Below are 20,344 nucleotides of genomic sequence, written 5' to 3'. Positions count from 1 at the left end.
TTGGAGCTTCAGCTTCAGCACCAGTCCTTTCAGTGAATATTCAGGGTTGATTTCCTTTAGGATTGACTGGTTTGATCTCTTGCAGTTCAAGGGACTCTCAAAGAGTCTTCTTCAACACCACAGTTCAAAAGCACCAATTCTTCAGCGCTTAGCTTTCTTTATGGTCCAACTCTCACATTCATACATGAAGCGATAATTAAAGTTTGAGCCTTGACTCTGTTAATCAGCAGTATCAGGCACCTTGATTTCTGGGCCTCGGTTTTCTTATCTGTAAAATGGGTTTTGTGAGAAGTAAATGGGCCAGTAGCTATAAAGCATAGAGCACAGTGCTCAGCCCAAACTAAGCATTCACTCAGTGAGAGCTGTGATTACCCAGCCCAGTCTCTCCTTTTCTAGGATCATTAGTATATTCAGTGAGTATTGATTAGGTGCCTATGATAGCCACTGTATATTCATACTCCTTGAAGAGTGGTGAATGAGGGCCTTCCCTGGTGGTTCAGGGGCTAAGACTCCAAGCTCCCAATGTAGGGGGCTCAAGTTTGATCCCTTGTTAAGGAACTAGATCCCACATGCTGCAACTAGAAGTTCACACGCTGCAGCTAAAGATCTCACTTGCCGCAACAAAGATTGAAGATCTCCTGTGCCGCAACTAAGACCCAGCACAGCCAAATAAAAAATAAGCAAAATAAATATTTTTAAAAATAATAAAAAAGAAAAACAATAGAGAAATAAAGTTTAAAAAAAGTGATGAGTTAAAGTGTCCAAGTGTGTGTATAAGTGCATCAAACAGCTCAGCACAAAGTCAGTGACATTCCTCCTGTTCAGGAAAAGAAAGCAGAATAAAGGCTAACATGCCTGAGGCTGGGGATTGAGGTTTCTACCATAGAAACTGGTTTAGGAGGCTTTAGTCAGGTGGAGTGAGGCTTGCTGACCCCTAAGAGAAAGGCATTCCAAGCAGAGGGTGCCGCAGGCTGCACAGGGCCTCAGACGGGTACTGGGAGGCAGGAACATTGGGCATCAGATGGGAGGGGTTCCTTGGAGCTGCCCGATTCTGTGATGGGAGTTGTAGGCATTCCTCAAGTGTTGGGAGGGCACTGATGTTTTGAATAGGCACCCACCCCTGTAGGGATCCAGTCTCTTTAGTCTCCGGTTCATCCTTCCTATTCTTCTTGCACAGATAGGCTAATGCTTGAGTGTTTTCTTAGACCCCCTTCTTTTGCTATATGGAGGCGATAAAGTACTATAGATACTGTTTTGCACTTTGCTTTTTTCACTTAACAGTATATCCTGGAGATCACTTCATATCAATTCATAGATATGAACTCCATAATGAACTTCTTAAACTTTGATTTTCAGAAAAAGAAATTTAACAAGCCAAGGATTAATTTTAAAATCCCGTAAGCCTAATGATGATGCTGATGGTGATAATAAATAGCATAAGCTCTACCATTAAATGAGCACCTACTCTATGCCGTGCTCTGGGCTGAGCATTTTATATAGATTATTGCACTGAGTCCTTCCTAGAGCCCAGTGAGATTTACATACTGATGAGGAAACTGAGCTCGTTAATTTTTAGAAACTTGCCCAGGTCATGAAGACTAGAACCACAATTTGAACCCAGGACACTCTAAGTTTGTGCTTTGTGAAGAGCACACTCTCACCATTCTAAAGTATTTTCAGGCTAAAACAAAGCCATGTGGGTTTTTAAAACCTAGACACATCCCAGGCCTTAAAACCTTGTGGATCGTGTTTCAGCTGCTGCCAAAGTTGGCATGTTACTGATGGCAGGAACGTGAAGGTAATTTACTGCTTGTTTATTCCAAAGAAATGGCCCTTCCTTCTTGAGGACCATAGGTCCTGCCTCTAGACAGGAGACAAGAGGGATGCTAGGTGGGGCCCACTACCCAGGATGCAGCAATACATCCCATCTCACCTCGTCATCGCAAGCCACAGCAGCCAGCCCCGATAATGGGAAAGCGCGTTGCCCCGCAGGGCTGTTTGGTTAGCAGGACACTCCATCAAGCCTGAGTTACAGCAGTTTCTGTTAAGACTGTTTGTACAGCAGGAGTGGAAGAAGGATTTCTTTGGGCAGGAGTCTGGCTTCTGTTGTGAGAAGTGACAGCCGCTGGCAGAGGGGCAGCACAGTGGAGTTGGTTGAGAGCGTGGCTTCTGGGTTCTGAGTGCCAGGGGTCTCACACCAGCATCAGATTTTCGAGCCGTGTAACCCTGGGCAAGTCACTTCACCTCTTCAGAGCATTTCTGTGATGTGATATGACCTGTCTTTGTCAGGGGCTTCCGTGACCACGTTCAGTTTCTATGATTTGTCAGAAGGAATCAGAGAACTCAGCACACAGTCATACTGTGATTTATTACAGCAAAAGGAGACAAAGTGAAGCCAACAAAGGGGACAGGTGAAGGAGTGAAGTCAGAGGACAAGCCCAGGATCTCAGAGTCCTTTCCCAAGGCAGTCACGTAGGAGGCACTGAATCCCCCCAGCAACAAGTGTGATATGACACATGGTGTGTTTTCTCCCCAGCAAGCTCATTAGAGACTCAGTGCCCAGGGTTTCTACTGGGGTCTGGGCATGCAGGCACCTTCTGCCAACATGTATCAAAATTCCAGACCCCCAGAAGAAAGGCAGGGATTCAGCATAAATGCACTGTTTGCATGAATAGTTTGCATGAACAGTGAGCCATCCTCAGGAGAAACTGATGCGAACCTTCCCGCAATGCAAGTTCCCAGATGCCAACCAAGCGAGGGCCAGCTTTGCAAGCAAGCCTTTCTCGGGGTGGCAGCCTCAGGCCTCTTAGGTTAATAGCTCTTTTCTGCTCACCGGCCTATAGGGTGGTTGCTGGGTGGATAAATGAGATGATGTAGAGCCCTGGGCACACTGTTTGGTTAGTAAACACTCAGCAAGTGTAGACGATTACTGGGAGAGTTCCGGGTCTGAATTCTGAGTGGTTCCTTAGCTCCTTAGAGCAAGCTCCATCCATCATCCATCTACTCACCCGTTCACTCCTTTATTCGGCACATTTTGATTGTGCCTCGCTGGCTCAGGGGTGGTGTCTGGGCTCCTTGGGACTTTGGTAGCAGTGTTTGAGTCACCCCCTTCCTGGAGGATGAGGCATGGGGGTTTCCATCCTGGCTGGGTTTTGGAGGCGGGTGCTGGTGGTAAGAAACTCTGGGGATGTCAAGGTAGGTGTGAAAGGACCCTGTTGCACCCCCAAGTTAGCAGCTCGGGTATACGCTGCTGAGAAAACTTACCCTCCTGACGTCTCGCTTGTTTATCTCGTTTGTCCTCCTGCAGCCAAGGCTAAGTCGAAATGCGGCCCGACCTTCTTCCCGTGTGCCAGCGGCGTCCACTGCATCATCGGCCGCTTCCGGTGTAACGGGTTTGAGGATTGTCCAGACGGCAGCGACGAAGAGAACTGCAGTAAGTGCTGGGGACCCTCCATCCTGGCCACTCTCATCTTTGGGCTTCTTACACCACAGCCTAGGGCCTTTTCTGTTGTTACCTAGAATCGACTTGTTACCACTTCTTCCTTGCGTGTATGTGCAGAGCTCAGCTACTATCTATTAGGGTCTCTGCTACGTGCACTGGGCCTGGAGCGTAGCTTGTTTTCAGTTCTGATGATTGCTCTGAGAACGCGGGCGTGTGATCTCCATCCACAGATAAGGACGTGAAGCACAGAGGGGTCAGTGGATTCATCCAGAGTCACACAGATTTTCAGGAGCAGAGCCAGTTCTAGGCCCATTCAGACCCTCATCTGATTAACTCTCCCACTCATCACCTCTGTGCTTAGGTGCTTGCTTTCCTTCTCACTTTGAATTCTTTTAAAAAAAAAAAAGATGTGTATATATTAATAATATACATACTATAAGAATCTCTTCTCTCTTTAGTTGTTAAGTTGTAGCCGACTCTTGCGACCCCATGGACTGTAGCCCGCCAGGCTCCTCTGTCCATGGGATTCTCCACGCAAGAACACTGGAGTGTGTTGCCATTTCCTTCTCCTCTCTAAGAATATGCTCTTGCAATTTGCCATACGATCCAGCAGTCTCACTCCTGGGCATATATCTGGAGAATGTTCTAATTTGAAAAGATACATGTACCTCAGTGTTCATAGCAGCATTATTTACAGTAGTCGAAACATGGAAGCAGCTACGTGTCCATCCAGAGATGAATGGATAAAGAAGATGTGGTTTATCTACACAGTGGAATATTACCCTGCAATAGAAAAGAATGAAACAATGTCATTTGTAGCAAATACTGGTGGACTCAGAGATTATCATACTAAGTGAAATCAGTCAGAAAGAGAAAGACAAATACCATACAGTATCAGTTATATGTGGCATCTAAAATATGACACAAATGAATTTGTTTACAAAACAGACTCACAGACAGAAAACAAACGTGGTTACCAAAGGGGGGGGATATAAATTAGGAGTTTGGGATTGGCACATACAAACTACTGTATATAAAATAGATAAATAACAAGATCTTACTGTATAGCAAAGGGAACTATATTCAATATTTTGTAATAAACCATAATGGAAAAGAATATGAAAAAGAATATATATATATATGAACCACTTTATTGTACACCAGAAACTAGTACAACATTGTAAATCAACTATACCTCAATTTAAAAAAAGAATATGCTCTTGGAAAAATATCCAAACAGTAGAGAGCTAAAGTTTGCCTTGACTTATGACCACCCCTGCCTCTTTTTACTTGCTGTATAATATTCCACGGCATTAGGAGACACACACACCTCCTCTTGTTCTGTCTAGCCCACCTGCCTCTTGGCAGTCTTGATGTTGAAGCTCGCCTCACTGCTCCTTGGTTTGGATCCATGCAGCCCCTTCCTTGTCAGTATCTCTGTGTCCGGATCCACACTCAGCAGCTTCAGTGACCGTCACGTGCACCTTCCCTGCCTTTCACCCAGCACTTGCTCTGTACCTGCTGCTGGTCCCTCGGGTCACTGCTCAGTTTATTCTCCTTATTTTCCCCTGAAAGACTTAGTTACTAGTTGGCTATGGATGGATTCACATGTTTACTTTCTGCACTTAAATATTTTAATAACCTTTTTCGCTTCCAATTATTGCAAAAGTTGCAGAATATACTGGGTTCCCTCAACCCTCCTACTCTCCACCCAGGCACTCCTTCCCAATACAGTCTCTCGTTTTGTCAGCAAAAAAAAAGTTGTAAAATATAGAAAAGTATAAAGAGGAAAGCAAAACTGCCTAGAAAAAAAACCCTGTTTATATGTGGGCTATTTTGTGATAGTCATCCCCCACTCCGTCTATTTGTCTATCTTCTCTAATATGCTTAATTGAGATGTCCTCTTTATTGTGACCATTTTCTCATGTTATTAATTTTTTTAAACTAAAGTTTTAATGACTTTAGTGTTTGTTTTGATAAACTGATTTTCTCTTACCCTGCTGCTTCTATTTTAAGCCTTCAAAGAGGAGAGTGACTGTCTCCCGTGTTCTTTGTCTTTCCGGGGACCAGTCATTGCTGTACCCTCCCAAGAGGGACACAGAGTTTGTAACTCTCCCCGTGGGCCTCTGTTGCCTGATTTCATCTTCTGAGTCTCAAGTGGCAGAGCTATGGCAGAGCTGCTAGGTTGTCGGATGGAAGTGAAGTGGCTGAAACCCACCTTAGTCAGGAGGGTGCGCGTCATTAACAGGGTCAGGAGCCTGGCTGAGCAAAATGACTTTGGAGCTGGGGTCTGGTCTCAGATTTGTGTTCTGTCCTGGGGAAGCACAAGTTGGGCATCTTACATAATCTGCTTGCACAGTGGTTTTTCTCTCAAATGGGGATACTGACAGCCTTTTTCCAGGTTTGTTGTGAGGATTAGATGAGATGATATCTGAAAGGTGCTGAGTGTGGTGACTAGCCAGAGAAATTGATTTTAAAAATGCAAAGTTACTTAAAACAAAACTGAGTGATTAAGGGGAAGACCATGCCTATTAGGATTTTGCCTTTGGTTTTGAATGGCTAAAGACATAGTTCTTTTATACACGCATACCTCTGAGATATAGTGGGCTTGGTTCCAGACCACAACAATAAAGCAAATGTTGCAATAAAGTGAGTCACACGAATTTTTTGGTTTCTCAGTGCATATAAAAGTTATGACTGCTCTATGCTGTAGCCTCTTAAGTGTGCATTTGCATTCTGTCTTGGAAGAAAAAGCAATATACCTACCTTAATTTAAAAACACAGAACAAAAAATTTTTATAGTAACATCAAAGATTACCTATCACTGATCACCAGTAACAAATATAATAAAGGAAAAGTTTAAGTTACCAAAATGTGACACAGAAATGCAGAGTGAGCAAATGCTGTTGGAAAGACGGTGGCCACAGACTTGCTTGGTGCAGGGTTACCGCACATCTTCAGTTTCTTTTTAAAAAAATGCAGTATCTTCAAAGTGTAATAAAGTGAAGCTCAATAAAATGAGGCGTGCCCATGTTTTACTTAGTCCTTTTGTGAGTATCTGCCTGGTCTCAATTTCGTAGTGTCCATAGGAATCTTATCATCTAAGGGGGGAGGATTCTTTTTATATATTGTCATGTATACATACATTCTAGAGAGTAATCCAATGACAATAAAAGCAGGTGTGATGCATTATAGTATGTACATTCTAAATGCGCCATCCTGTGTACTCTCTGCCATAATTAAAGACCCTGTATCATTTAGATGTTTGGATATTGGTCTTTAATAGTCTAATTGAGTAAATTATATCCCTTATCTGCCATTTGAGAAGAGTGGTTCTGGTTCAGTACTTGAAAACTGGTAGATGAAAGAATCAAGCATTTGTCCTCCCTTTTCGTAAATGAATTGTGTTTCTGAGTAATTAAATAGCTGACTTAGGAAAGTTCTTTTTTTAATTGAAGAATATCAGCTAATAGAAGAATGAGAGAATTAGAGTATGTCTGTTTTATAACCCTTAATGAAGAAATGGATCTTCAGTGGCTACTAAAACCATTAGATGAAAAATTGATAGGGAGTTTTATAATGGATTGGATCTGGCAGAAAAGTCCTGAAACCAGCAGTCAATCTTCTCACAGATGGCTTTGAATCAATATTGCACCGTAGAGTGGTAAGGAGTGGAGAAACCTTATCACTTTATGGATCTCTTTATATTATAGTTGTATAGATAGTGATCTGCATACTTAAAAAACCCCAAAAGACAATGTGCTAATTCTTGCTTTAACTTTTCCAATATATTTTAAAGAACTCCAGAGGAGAAGACTCGTCTATTATAAATTTTTACCCAGATATTTACCATTTTGATTGCTCATCCTTGATTCGCGTTGTTCCAAGTTTTTTTCTTGTATCATTTTCCTTCTGTCTGAAGAACTTCCTTTAGCAATTCTTTTAAGGCAGTACTGCTGGCGGCAAATGCTCTTAGTTTTCCTTCATCTGCGAATGTCTTCATTTTACCTGCTTTCCTGAAGGATATTTTTTACTGCATAGAGAATTCTGGGCTGACAGTTCCTTCCTCTATAGCCCCTTTAAAATGTTGTGCCACTTCCTCTGGCTTCTCTCATTTCCCGTGAGAAAGTTGCAGTTATTTTAAATTGTTTTCCCCTAGAGAACAGGCTGTTTTCCTCTAGCTGCTTTGAAGATTTTTTTGGTCTTCAGTTTTCAGCAGTTAGATGATAATGATCTGGGTATGTGGATTTCTTTGAGTTTATCCTGTTAGGGGTTCTCTCTGAATCTGTAGGATTTTGTCTGTTGTCATACTTAGTACATTTTAAGCTATTCTTTCTCTCTCTTTAATTGAATTGTAGTTGATTTATAGCCCTCTTTTTTTGTTTTTTGGGTTTTTTTTTAAATGGGATTCTGCTAACAATTTTAGGTCCACAAAGCTCTGTTCATTTTTTAAATCAGTCATTTTTCTTTTCATTGTCCAGACTGGAGAGGTTCTATGACTCGACTCTTCGGCTAAAGTTCTTCAGGTTGACTTTTTTCTCTGTCATTACCAGTCTGCTTTAAAGCCCCTACAACAGGATACTTTTAAAATTTCGGTTACTACATTTTTTCATTTCTCTTTTTTAATTGAAATGTAGCTTATTTACAATGTTACGTTAATGCCTGCTGTATAGCAAAGTGATTCAGTTATACATATATGTTAATGCATTCTTTTTTACAGTATTTGTTTCCATCATCCTTGATCATAGGATACTGAATGTAGTTCCCTGTGTTATACAGATAGGACGCTGTTGTTTATCCGTACACTATATAGTAGCTTACATCTGCTGATCCCGACCTCCCACTGCATCCTTCCCCCAGGCCTCCTCGGCACCCACGAGTCTGTTCTCTATGTCTCTGAGTCTCTTCCTGTTTCATAGATAGGTTCATTTGTGTCATATTTTAAATTCCACATGTAAGAGATACCTTGTGGTATCTTTCTGATTTACTTTACTTAGTATAATAATATCTGGGTCCATCCATGTGGCTACAAATGGCATTATTCCATTCTTTTTATGGCTGAGTAACATTCCATTGTATATATGCACCGCATCTTCTTTACCCATTCCTCTTAATGGACATTTAGGTTGTTCCCATGTCCTGGCTGTTACAAACAGTGCTGCTATGAACATAAGGTGCACAAATATTTTTGCATTATGGTTTTATCTGGATATGTGCCCAGGAGTGAGATTGGTGGATCATACGGTAATTCTGGGCTTCCCTGGTGGCTCCGTGGTAAAGAATCTGTTTGCAATGTGGGAGACCCAGGTTCTATCCCTTGGTCAGGAAGATCCCCTGGAGGAGAACCTGGCAAATCATTCCCAATTCTTGCCTGGAGAATTCCATGGAAAGAGGAGCCTGGCAGGCTACAGGCTGTGGGGTCAGAAGGAGTGGGACATGACTGAAATGACAGCACACACGTGGTAATCTGTTCTTAGTTTTCTGAGGAACCTCCATACACCACCACATAGTGATAATTGTTGCTGTTCAGTCACTGAGTTGCTAAGCACAACAGGCTCCTCAGTCCTCCACTCCCTCCCAGAGTTTGCTCAAAGTCATGTCCACTGAGTCAGTGATGCCACCTAACCATCTCATCCTCTGCCACCCTCTTCTCGTTTGGCCTTCAGTCTTTCCCAGCATCAGAGTCTTTTCCAATGAGTCACTCTTTGCATCTGGTTGCCAAAGCATTGGAGCTTCAGCATCAGTCCTTCCAATGAATATTCAGGGTTGATTTCCTTCAGGATGGACTGGTTTGATCTCCTTGCAGTCCAAGGGACTCTTAAGAGTCTTCTCCAGCACCACAGTTTGAAATGGTGGCAGTACCGACTCACATTTATTTCTTCATTGGTTACTGTATTTTTTCACTTCTAAAATTTTCTTTTGGTTCTTCTTTATATCTTGTGTTTCTTTGCTGAGACTTTTGATTTTTCATTTGTTCTGAGAGTGTTCATGATCACTTGTTAGAACATTTGCATAATAGCTGCTTTAAAGTCTGTGTCACAAATTTCCAACTTCTGCTTTATTTTGGTGTTAGTGTCTGTTGATTATCTTTTCTCATGAGAGTTGAGATTTTCCTGTCTTTTCATATGCCAGGTCAAAAACTGGGTTACATCCTGGCTATTTTGATTATTATGTATGACACTTTGGGTTTTGTTTAAAAGCCATGGAGAAGGCTTATGTTTTTGTTTTAGTGGACAGATGACCCCGTTGGGTCAGGCCACAAGTTCCTAGCAGCCCCTTGTGGGCTGTGGTTGCAGCTGTTTTCAGACTGTTTTTGCAGTGGCTGCTTGGACCTGTCCTGTCTCTGCACCTTCCAGTGGTCAGTCTGGGAGCTGGGCAGTGGTCCGTGGGTTCTGTTAGCACAGTCTGGTGTGCTGATTAGGACCAGATCCATGCATGTCCAGCTTGGGAATCCACTTCGGAATTCGAAAACAACTTTATGGAGTTGCTTTCCTAGGTTCTTTGCTCTCTGTGATCTCTCTGATATTTGCCCATTTCCTGGGAGTCTGAGAGGATAAAAAGAAAGTAGACTTAGCACCGTTTCAGTGCTAGTTCAAATCTTGGTCTTCTTCCCTGAAATTGGTCTGCTCCAGTGTACTTTTCAGAATCTAAAAGTCGCTGCTCCAAATGTTCTGTCCAGGTTTTCTTCAGCTGCATTCCGTGGCAGAGCCAGGGTGCCGTGTGGTTGCTGCGCCTGACTTGGATTGGGGAACTTCCACAAGTCAGTCTTAGCATCCAAGAAAAGAGACCTCCAGACGTCGGCCTTCTGAAATGACGCTAAAGGAGCACCCAGCACCTCTATATGGTGTTTCTGTCCCCACACATCCTCCCTGAATCTGATTGAGCCTCTAACTGGCTCAGCCAGTTAGGCTGCTGTAATAGAATACCATACACTTAGTGGCATACATGATAAAAACTTACTTCTCACGGATCTGGAAGTCCAGGATCAGAGTACCAGCATGGGTGGGTTGGTGGTGTGGACCCTCTTTCTGGTTGTAACCTCATGGCTTTCTGTGCACACAGAGAGAGAAATTTCACCCCTCATCTTGTCAGGATGCTTATCCCACCATGAGAACATCACCCTCCTGACCTCATCTAACCCTCAGCACCTCCCAAAGACCCTGCCTCCTAATTCCATCTATTTAAGGGTTAGGGTTTCCACATAAGAATTTAGGGGGAACACGAACATGCAATTCTTTCTCTTTATTTATTTACATTTTTTGCTTTTTGGTCATGTGCTGCACAGCATACGAGATGCTAGTTCCCTGACCAGGGATTGTACCTGTGCCCCTGCATTGGAAGCAAAAGGCTTAACCACTGACCACCAGGGAAGTCCCCAAACATGCAGTTCTTAACACTAACCACTACTTTACAAAAATTCAGGGACAGAGGAACATACATGTGGCCCCATGGGTAGACAGATCGCCAGATCTGGAATGTGGGACAATCTCCATCACTCAGTTACATCCACGAATAAATTCTAAGAAAAAAATAATATAGGAAGGGGGAACCTGCAGATCCAAAGAGACTAAGAGATAAATCAACCAAATGTAACATATAGATCTTGTTTCATCTCTGATTCAAACAAACCACTGTTTTAAAAAAATTGAGATAGTTGAGAAATCTCAAATTGTGGTTGTATATCTAGTGATGTTAAGGAGTTATTATTAATTTTAATTTTTTAAGTTTGAAGGTGGCATTCTTACTTTTTAAAATAGTCTTTATTTTTGATAAATATATCCCAGAGTAAATGAAAGTAAAATTACATGGTGTCTAGGATATGTTTCAAGCCTTTCCTCTGGGAGGGGGTGGGGGAGGTAGTAATGGGTGGGGTAGGACTGAAACAGAATTGTCAGCATATTGGTACATTTTATTTTTCTCATTTTAATTATGGGTTTATTGCTTAGACACTGGAAAATAAATTTTCTTCTTTTTTTAAATTGAAGTATAGTTGATTCACATTGTTGTGTTAATTACTGCTGTATAGTAGAGTGATTCGTTATACATATATGTACCTTTTTTTAAATATTTTTTTTCCTTATGGTTTATTGTATAATATTGAATATAGTTCTGTCTGCTATACAGTAAGACCTTCCTGCTTATTCATTCCGTACATGAAAGTCCACATCTGCTAACCCCAATCTCCAGCTCCATCTCTCTGCCAGCTTCCCCTGCCCTCAACAACCTTCCGTCTGATTTCTCTGTTCCTGATTGTGTTTCTGTTTCATAGGTAGGTTCATTTGTGTCATATTCTAGATTCCACATGTAAGAGATATCAGATGACATTTATCTTTCTCTTTTCAAGCTTCTTTCCCTTTGTATGATTATCTCCAGTTGCATCCACATTGCTGCAGATGGCATGGTTTCATTCTTTTTTATGGCTGAGTAATATTCCATTGTATATGTGCACCACACCTGTTTTACCCATTCATCTGTCATTGGACATTGATGTTGTTTCGTGTCTTGACGGTTGTGAATAGCGCCACTGTGAACATAGGGTGCATGTATCTTTTGGATTATAGTTTTGTCTGGATGTATGCCTAGGAGTGAGATTGCTGAATCATACAGTAATTCTATTTTTAGTTTTCTGAGGAATTTCCTTAGTTGTCCACCGTGACTGTACCAACTTACATTCCCACCAACAGTGTAGGAGAGTTCCCTTTTCTCCACACCCTCTCGGCATTTGATATTTGTAGACTTTTTATTGATGTCCATTCTGACTGGTGCGAGGTGGTACCTCATTGTAGTTTTGATTTGCATTTATCTAATAGTTAGTGATGTTGAGCATCTTTTCAGTGCCTATTGTCCACCTGTATGTCTTCTTTGGAGAAATGTTTATATATAGGCCTTCTGCCCATTTTTGGATCATCCTGGTAGTTATTAAAGCCAGGTGATAGAAACACAGGGGTTCCCTATGCCGCTCTCTGTTTTTGTAACTGGCATTTTCCATAATGAAATGGTAAAAAAAAAAAATAAAGGATAAAGGAGTGGTTTTGTTGGGTGATGTCTTAACTTCAGCAAATAATTGGACAGTCATATTTTTAAAGAATTTTATTACTGTGATGTATTTTTCTACTGTTATCATTCATTTGGCAGAAGTGAGGATAAGCAAGAACCAGTATCCCTTCTAGAGGGTCACAGTGCTGAGATTTTGCCCTTTCACTTCCTTCCTTTCTCCTTTTCACTGTGTTTGGCCTCTTCCTCCTGCCTCATTCTCAGACATCCTTGGCAGGAGGTGAAGCCCTGGATCGGCTGGCAACACAGCTCTCCCCAGACCCTTTTTGGTGAGCTGAGATGGCAGGCCAGTCTGGATGCCCACAGTGGAAAATTCACTCAAGCAGAATCTTCTGCAGCTGTTTTCAGCATAGATGTGCTCAGAAAACCCTCTGTGCTTCTTCCACTGCTGATGCATTCTTTACTGTCCCCCTAAATAGCTGAATCACCCAGCCAGTGTATCCGTATTTTTAATTCATGGAGCTCCTGAGTGCTTGTGTATTTCTGTAGCTTTATTCATGTCAACCTGGATGAGACTCCACATTTCCTCTTCACCCCTCAGCAGATCCATGGGTGAAGCCTCAAGGAGCTGTGCCTGCATCAGTCAGAGGGGCTGGGGGGAGCAGAGAAAGAGAAGTGTACTCCACTGCGTGCTCTGAAGCTCTATCAGCGTGGTCCCCTTAAAGGCTCCTGTGTGACCTGCTTCCTTAGGGAGTTGTTGCCGGTCTGCCGAGGCTGGGCTCGTCTTTCCCTTGCCTGTTGGCACACCATCTTGGGCCTTCTTCAAACAAATGCCACCGAGTCAGACGCCTGCCCTGAACACCTTGTAAAGATAACTTCTCTCCTCCCCAGCCTCCCACGCTGTCTTCTTCCCCACTGTACTTACCTCCACGTTTCATTTATTTTCTGCCATCGCTGCTTCACCGTAATGGCCATTGGGTGGTATTGGTGGTGGTTCACAGCTGTCCTCCTAGTGCCAACTGTATGGTCTGGTTCAGTCTCCACGCGTGGTAAATGCACGTGGAATAAATTACACTTCTCATGCTTTATCTTCAGTACCCGCTGACCTGCCTGTCTCACCACTAGAGTGTAAGCTCTTTAAGAACAGACTGGGTTTTCTTTCATCCCCAGTGCCTGTTAGAGTGCTTAATTTACAGGAAATAGTGAGTAAATGTCTGTGGAATGAATGGATCAGGCAACTAATCAAATGCAGGGTTAAAGAAAAAGACAGGCAGTCAGGATGTATTCTGAACATGGGCATGTCTTGGTCCTCATCTACCATTGCAGATATATACCCAGAGGGCATATTTAGGTTGCACATTGTAGATTCACCCCAGTTGCTACCTTCTTTCAGACTCATTCTTTTTCCGAGATTTCTGTGCCAGACACCATGCACGATGCTGCGAGGGATGTAGAAATGGCTTTGTTGAGACGGTTCTCAAGCCGGGGAGACCAAAATCATCTTACCCAAGTAATTACAATATGGGTGGACAGCTGGGAGTGCTGTGAGAATCACCGATCAGAGGAGAGGTTATTTCCCTCTAGGCTTACAGAGTGGGTTATTGAAAGAGGTGGATCCAGGAAGATGCATACCATTTAAAAGCTGGCAGTATAGCTTCATGAAGTCTTTTAGGCTGAAGGCCCAGGCCGAGGCAGGGAGGTATGCAGCCCGTGCAGGGCATAAGATGCCACTTGGCTGACAATGACTGAGCCCCTATGTATATGGCACATTTTTATATGCTTTACGTGTTTGATCTCATTTTAGGATGGTAATACTATGACTCTCTTTTGGTAGAGAAGAAAATGAGACCCAGAAAGGTTAAATAACTTGTCTAAAGTCACACAGTAAGTGGCAGAATTGTGACATCAACCCAGGTGGTTATAAATCCAGGGTCTGAACACTTAAGCACTATACTAATGTGTATCCCCAATAGTAATTACTATTATAAGCATTTATTGAGCATCTGCTATGGGCCACGTGTGATTCTCAGTTATGTGGCTGTATATCTCACTTGATTTTCACAAAATCTTAAGACACGGGCACCATTCATGTTTCAACTGTGCGTTCATGCTAAATAGCTTCAGTCGTGTCTGACCCTCTGCAATCCCATGGAGCCCACCAGGCTCCTCTGTCCATGGAGATTCTGCAGGCAAGAATACTGGAGTGGGTTGTCATTCCCTTCTCCAGGGCATCTTCCAGACTCAGGGATCGAACCCACATCTCTTACATCTCCTGCACTGGCAGGCAGGTTCTTTACCCACTGAGCCACCTGGGGGGTCCACATGATGAAATTGAGGCTGAAAGAAGTTAAAGAATTTTCCTAATATCGTGTAGCTCGTGAGCAGTAGAGCTGAAATTTCAACCCAGGTGGATTTCATTCCCTCACTATTAATCATTACAGAAAAATGTATGCTTGGAAAGGTAGGCTGCGGCAGGTCATGAAAAGTTAACAGTCTGGTTAATAAGTTCTAGGGATGTGATGTACAACATGATAAGTATAATAACACTGCGGTATGTTATTATATATGAAAGCTGTGAAGGGAGTAAATCCTGAAGGTTCTCATCACAAGAAAAAAAATTTTTTTTTATTTCTTTAATTTTGTGTTTATTTGAGATGATAGATGTTCACTAACCTTAGTGTTATCATCATCATTTCATGATGTATGTAAATCAAGTCATTATGCTGTATGATTAAACTTATACAGTGCTGTACATCAGTTATATCTCGATAAAACTAGAAGGAAAAAGAGTTAGCCATCTAAGATTGTATCTTTTTCCCGGTGAGGAGCAGTTGATTCTGAGCTGAGTGCAGAGTGAGGAGAGGGAGAAGGTCAAGCGTGGCTGGAGCCTGGGGAGCTGGGGCATGGTGGTCCCTTTTTAAAAATTTTATTTTTGATTGGAGGATAATTGCTTTACAATGTTGTGTTGAATTCTGCCATACATCAACGTGACTCAGCCATAGGTATACACGTGTCCCCTCCTTGAACTTCCCTGCCACCTCCCACCCATCCCAGCCCTCTCGGTTGTCCCAGAGCCCTGGGCTGAGCTCCCTGCATCACACAGCGTATTCCCAATTTGCATATGGTAATGTATATGTTTCAGTGCTGTTGTCTCACCCGCTTCCACCCTTGCTGGTCCCTTTAAGACAAGTGGACCCAAGGAGCAAGGGAGCGGTTGGGGAGAGCAGTAAGGATGTCAGTGTCAGCCACGCAGAGTTTGAGGTTAAGGGGACAGTCAGGCAGAAGTGTCTACAAAGTGTCTGGAGAAAGAGGATTGTCCCTGGAGGGAAGACCTGGGGAGCCATCCACAGAAGGGTGGTGATCTGGAAGCGGTGAAATTAAAATTGGAGGGAGGCAGGCTGGGGGTGGGACAGGAGGTAGCAGGCTCAGGCAGCCTCTGCAAGGAGGAGGAGGCGAACAGCCATGAGCAATGACAGGCTCTGCCGCTGCCGCCGTGCTGCCTCCCGAGGGCTTCTGAGAATTCACATCCTCCAGGTCCTTGCGTGCTCAGTCGCTCGAGTTGCGTCCAGCTCTTTGTGACCGTATGGACTATCGTTCACCAGGCTCCTCTGACCATGGGATTCTCCAGGCAAGACTACTGGAGGGGGTTGCCATTTCCTCCAGGGGATTTCCCCACCCAGGGATCGAACCCCTGTCTCCTGCATCTCCTTTATTGCGGGTTGATTCCAGGTCCTTAGAGGCTGGGGAAAAGGCAGATGGGATTGAGGAAACTTTGCCTCCTCCTCCTTGACCAGAGTGGCAGCCTTTCCCTTCCTGCAGGGCTCCCTCGGAATGCCGCTGCACGTGGCCCTGCTGTGTCTCGGGGGGCCGAGGGGCGGCTCTGAAAGGCAGCACGAACTTGCCTCTGGCTGCAGACAAGCCGCCTCTTCTTTGAAGGTCAGGGCTGCCAGCATCTTGCAGGCCACAAAGGAAGCAGTGCTTGTTAATGGGTCGGATTATTGGCAGAGAGGCTTAGGGCCGGACATCCTCTGTCCTGGAACAGAGGAAGTCTCGGGGCAGCTCCATTTCCCCCAGTCGCCTGGTTCCCAGGGAAACGGGGACTGGGAATACAAGATCCCCACGGAGACGGTGAGGTTGGGATGCTTGGCGAGGAAGTGAGTGATCACCACCACCTCCCTGGTCTGCAGAGCAGATGGGGGGTGTGGGGGCTGGGGGCGAGGAGGTTTTCATTGATGTGTTTTGTCAAGAACCCTTTGAGGTGGGAGAGGAGCCGACTTCACAGACTTTAAATGGATTAAAGTCGATATTTCCTACATCCTGCTGGAGATAGATGGCTTCATTTCCTGTCTTGAAGCCACTCAGTTGCTTTTGGATGACTTGCAGTGAGCCCTGGGTCTTTTCCTTCAGATGTGGTTGAAGTAATCGCCGCCAGTTTAATTAACCACTGAGTTTAACCTTAACTGACCCCTCCCTCCCTCTGGCGGGGAGAGACAGCTTCTCCTTTCTGAGTCATGTGGGCTGGGAAACAGATTCTTAGATCCCTGTGTTTGTTGTGGTAAGAAGAGCCTGGGGACCTTTGGAATCACTATTGAGTTTTTGAAGTTAACTCTGTAGACAGTTTTCTCCATCCCCATTGAAATAAATGCTGTAAAGAGCAGTGTTCCTCTTGCTAGCTAAGCGAGTAGAATAGTACATTTTTTCAGTGACTGGGAAACCTTAACAAGGACAAAGGAAACATACATGTGGAGCACATTAAATATTGCTGGAAGACACAGACATAACATCCCGAAGTAGGAAGCGTTTCCTGGTTAGTTTATGGGCTGTCGAGCAGTTATGTTTCAGAGTTCTGGGTGAGTGGCCCATGGCATCGCAGGAACCCCTGAGACTTGACCCCTTCCCCCGAGCCAGAGCCTATGCAGTTGGTCCACCGTATGCACACCCTGAAATTTACCTTAACCTGGTAAATGCTGCAGAGACCCTGGGAGAAAGAGAGTGAAACCTGAGTCGTCTGGGGTCTTTGCAGAGATTTTACTCTGGGTAGGTGAGTCTTTGACGGGGTTCTGTCTCAGATGTGTGTATCTCGGCTGCATCAGTGTCTCTGTCTGGCGACAGCACAGGACCGTTCTTGGGAGCTCTGTTGTTTAGACTGGGCTTCCCCGGTGGTGCTAGTGGGAAAGAACGTGCTTGCCAGTTCAGGAGACATAGAGACACGGGTTCGATCCCTGAGTGGGAAAGATCCCCTAGGGGAGGGCACAGCAACCCCCTCCAGTATTCTTGCCTGGAGAATCCCATGGACAGAGGAGCCTGGAGGGCTACAGTCCATGGGGTTGCAAAGAGTCAGACACGACTGAAGCGACTTAGCGCACACACACTGTTTAGACTGGGCTATAATACAGGGTTGCCTTTGGCTCCATTTAGAACTTTGTGGTCTCTTTTGAAACTACCTCAGGCTCTTCTGCTTTTGGAATTCCTAGCGTGGCTTCTTATAGCTTTGGGGGCCCCTCCCCTGGTTGTCAGCCTTTACTTCTTGCTGGCGGTTTGTCTGCAGATTGGCAGCAGCGTCCTGTCTCCCTTCTGGTTTGCTGTGTCCTTGGGAACCGAAACACACACCCCGTTGGAATTTACATAGACAGAATCAATAGACCTGGGGGAGGGGAGGGCTTGAGGGTCCTTCCGAGGATGCTGCCAGCACTTGAAGGGCACCGACATCCCCAAGTGTGTTTGATGGCTCAGAGGCTGTTTTCTGGCTTGCTGCTGGGTTTAGGGAGTGTTCTTCTGGCATTCTTTGCCTCTCTTTCTCTGCCCTGCCTTGGAGGTGGGGACATAGTGTTTTATGAGGAGCCATTGATATGGAGGGATCCCAGGTGTGGCTGTTGACCTGTATCCGCCTGTGTCCTCCGAGCAAATGGGCTACAGGATTCTGAAGACAGGGATCTGTAGGCCAGAGATAACTGTGGGGAAAGACTAAAGGAAAGTGAGTGATCACTGCAACATTTCTGCCAAATTTGACTCTTTAAAACTTTTGGTAGACTCTTTCAAACATACTGAAAGAAAAAAGAAAAGTTAAACGAACACCTGTATTCCCAACACCCTATTTTAAAAATCATATTAACTGTGTGTGCGTGTTAGTCATTCAGTCGTGTCTGACTCTTTGTGACCCCGTGGACTGTAGTCTGCTAGGCTCCTCTGTCCATGGGATTCTCCAGGCAAGAATACTGGAGTGGGTTGCCATTCCCTTTTCCAGGGGATCTTCCCAACCCAGGGATCGAACCCAGATCTCCTGTATTGCAGGCAGACTTTTAACCATCTGAGCCACCGGGGAAGTCCCATGTATTACCTATAGTTATGGCTATATTTGGAGAAGGACATGGCAACCCACTCTAGTATACTTTCCTCGAGAATTCCATGGACAGAGGAGTCTGGTGGGCTGCAGTCCATGGGGTCGCAAAGAGTCAGACATGACTGAGCAACTAACACACACGGCTATATTATTATAATTAATAGTACTATATTTATAATACATTCTAGTGTTGTAACTATATTAACTATAGTTAATAGTAACACGTTATATATTTGAAAATTACTAAGAGAGTAGATCCTTAAAGTTCTTATCACAAAAAGGATTTTGTAACTATGTGTGGTGACGGGTGTTAACTAGACTTATTGCAATATATACAAATATCAAATCACTGCATTGTACACCCAAAACTAATACAATGTTTTATGTCAGTTATTTCTCAATAAAAAAAAAAAACATATTGCTATATTCCTTATTTGCTTCAGGTTTTTAAAATAATAAAATCTTACCAAATATCATTACCAGTCTTCAGTACACCCTTCTCTGATCCTGTCCTCCCCTTCTCTCCAGAGGTGTCCACTGACCTTACAGTGCGAGTATGTATTTTCGTACCTTGAATAATAGATAGCATTCTTTTGCATAGGTAATTTCATCTGAGTGGTACAAGCCTATGCATATTTTCATATAACTTGCCAGCATCTTTTATAACTTCTTTCCCATGATTGTGAGATTGATCCATCTTGATTCTGGTCCTTTCTTATTTTGTATTTTTTTTAACTGAAGTATAGTTGATTTACAGTGTTGTGTTAATTTCTGCTATACAGCAAAGTGACTGTTATATATATATATTCTTTTTATCTTTCCTGTTATAGTTTATCCCAGGATATCAAATATAGTTCCCAGTGCTCTACAATAGGACCTTGTTTATTGGTTCATTCATTTTCCCCTGCTCTTCAGCAGGTGTTGGCCCCAAATTGTCCTATGCCCTGTTCTGAAAGTTACTTAACTTTAAATGTATTTATTACCCATAAGTCAAGTTTTATTGGAACACAGCCCTGATCTTCATTTATGAATTTTCTATGGCCACTTTGTACCACCATGGCAAAGTTGAGTAGTTAAGAAAGAGACCAAGACCCAAAGGTTACTAAAGGCTAAAATATTTACTATCTGGTCCTGTACAGAAAAAGCTAGCCATCTCCTGCTGTAAAATTCTAACAAAGTAGCGCATGGTGTTAATTCTCCTGTGGGTGAATATTTGGGTCATTGCTAATATTTTTATTTTACAAACAGTGTTTCAACGAACATTTGTGTAGCTGGAAGTGAAATGACTGGGCCATGGGGCATATGCCCCTTAAGCATCACCTGGTATCACTAAATTGGTCTCCGAGGTGGATCTACAAATTTACACTCCCACGAGCAGTCTCTAAGACTTCCTCTCCCTCCCCAGCCTGACCGACAACCTGGAATTTTAAGACCTGAAGTTTGGCAAGTCTGCTGCGGTTCAAGTGGTGCTTTCGTTTCTGGCTCCTGTCAACATTTTTTCAAGTTGTTATTGAGCGTTTGCCGTTGCTCTGATGGGAATTGCCCGGTCGTGTCCTTTGCCCATTTTT

At 43.6% G+C, this 20,344-nt stretch overlaps 1 protein-coding gene across 5 annotated transcripts in view; it reads left to right on the top strand.

Moving 5' to 3' along the window:
- Nucleotides 1–20,344, top strand: part of LDLRAD3 (low density lipoprotein receptor class A domain containing 3) — a 257,881-nt gene that overhangs the window by 116,193 nt on the left and 121,344 nt on the right. For all 5 annotated transcript variants that reach the window (XM_070473176.1, XM_070473175.1, XM_070473174.1 and 2 more), the window contains one exon: nt 3,308–3,433. In XM_070473176.1, coding sequence (XP_070329277.1) covers nt 3,308–3,433 — 126 coding nt within the window. The remainder of the gene's footprint in view (nt 1–3,307; nt 3,434–20,344) is intronic.

The sequence above is a fragment of the Odocoileus virginianus genome, chromosome 10 (genome assembly GCF_023699985.2).
Source record: "Odocoileus virginianus isolate 20LAN1187 ecotype Illinois chromosome 10, Ovbor_1.2, whole genome shotgun sequence".
NCBI classification, from domain to species: domain Eukaryota; kingdom Metazoa; phylum Chordata; class Mammalia; order Artiodactyla; family Cervidae; genus Odocoileus; species Odocoileus virginianus.
This window is presented reverse-complemented; position numbering and strand designations above follow the sequence as displayed.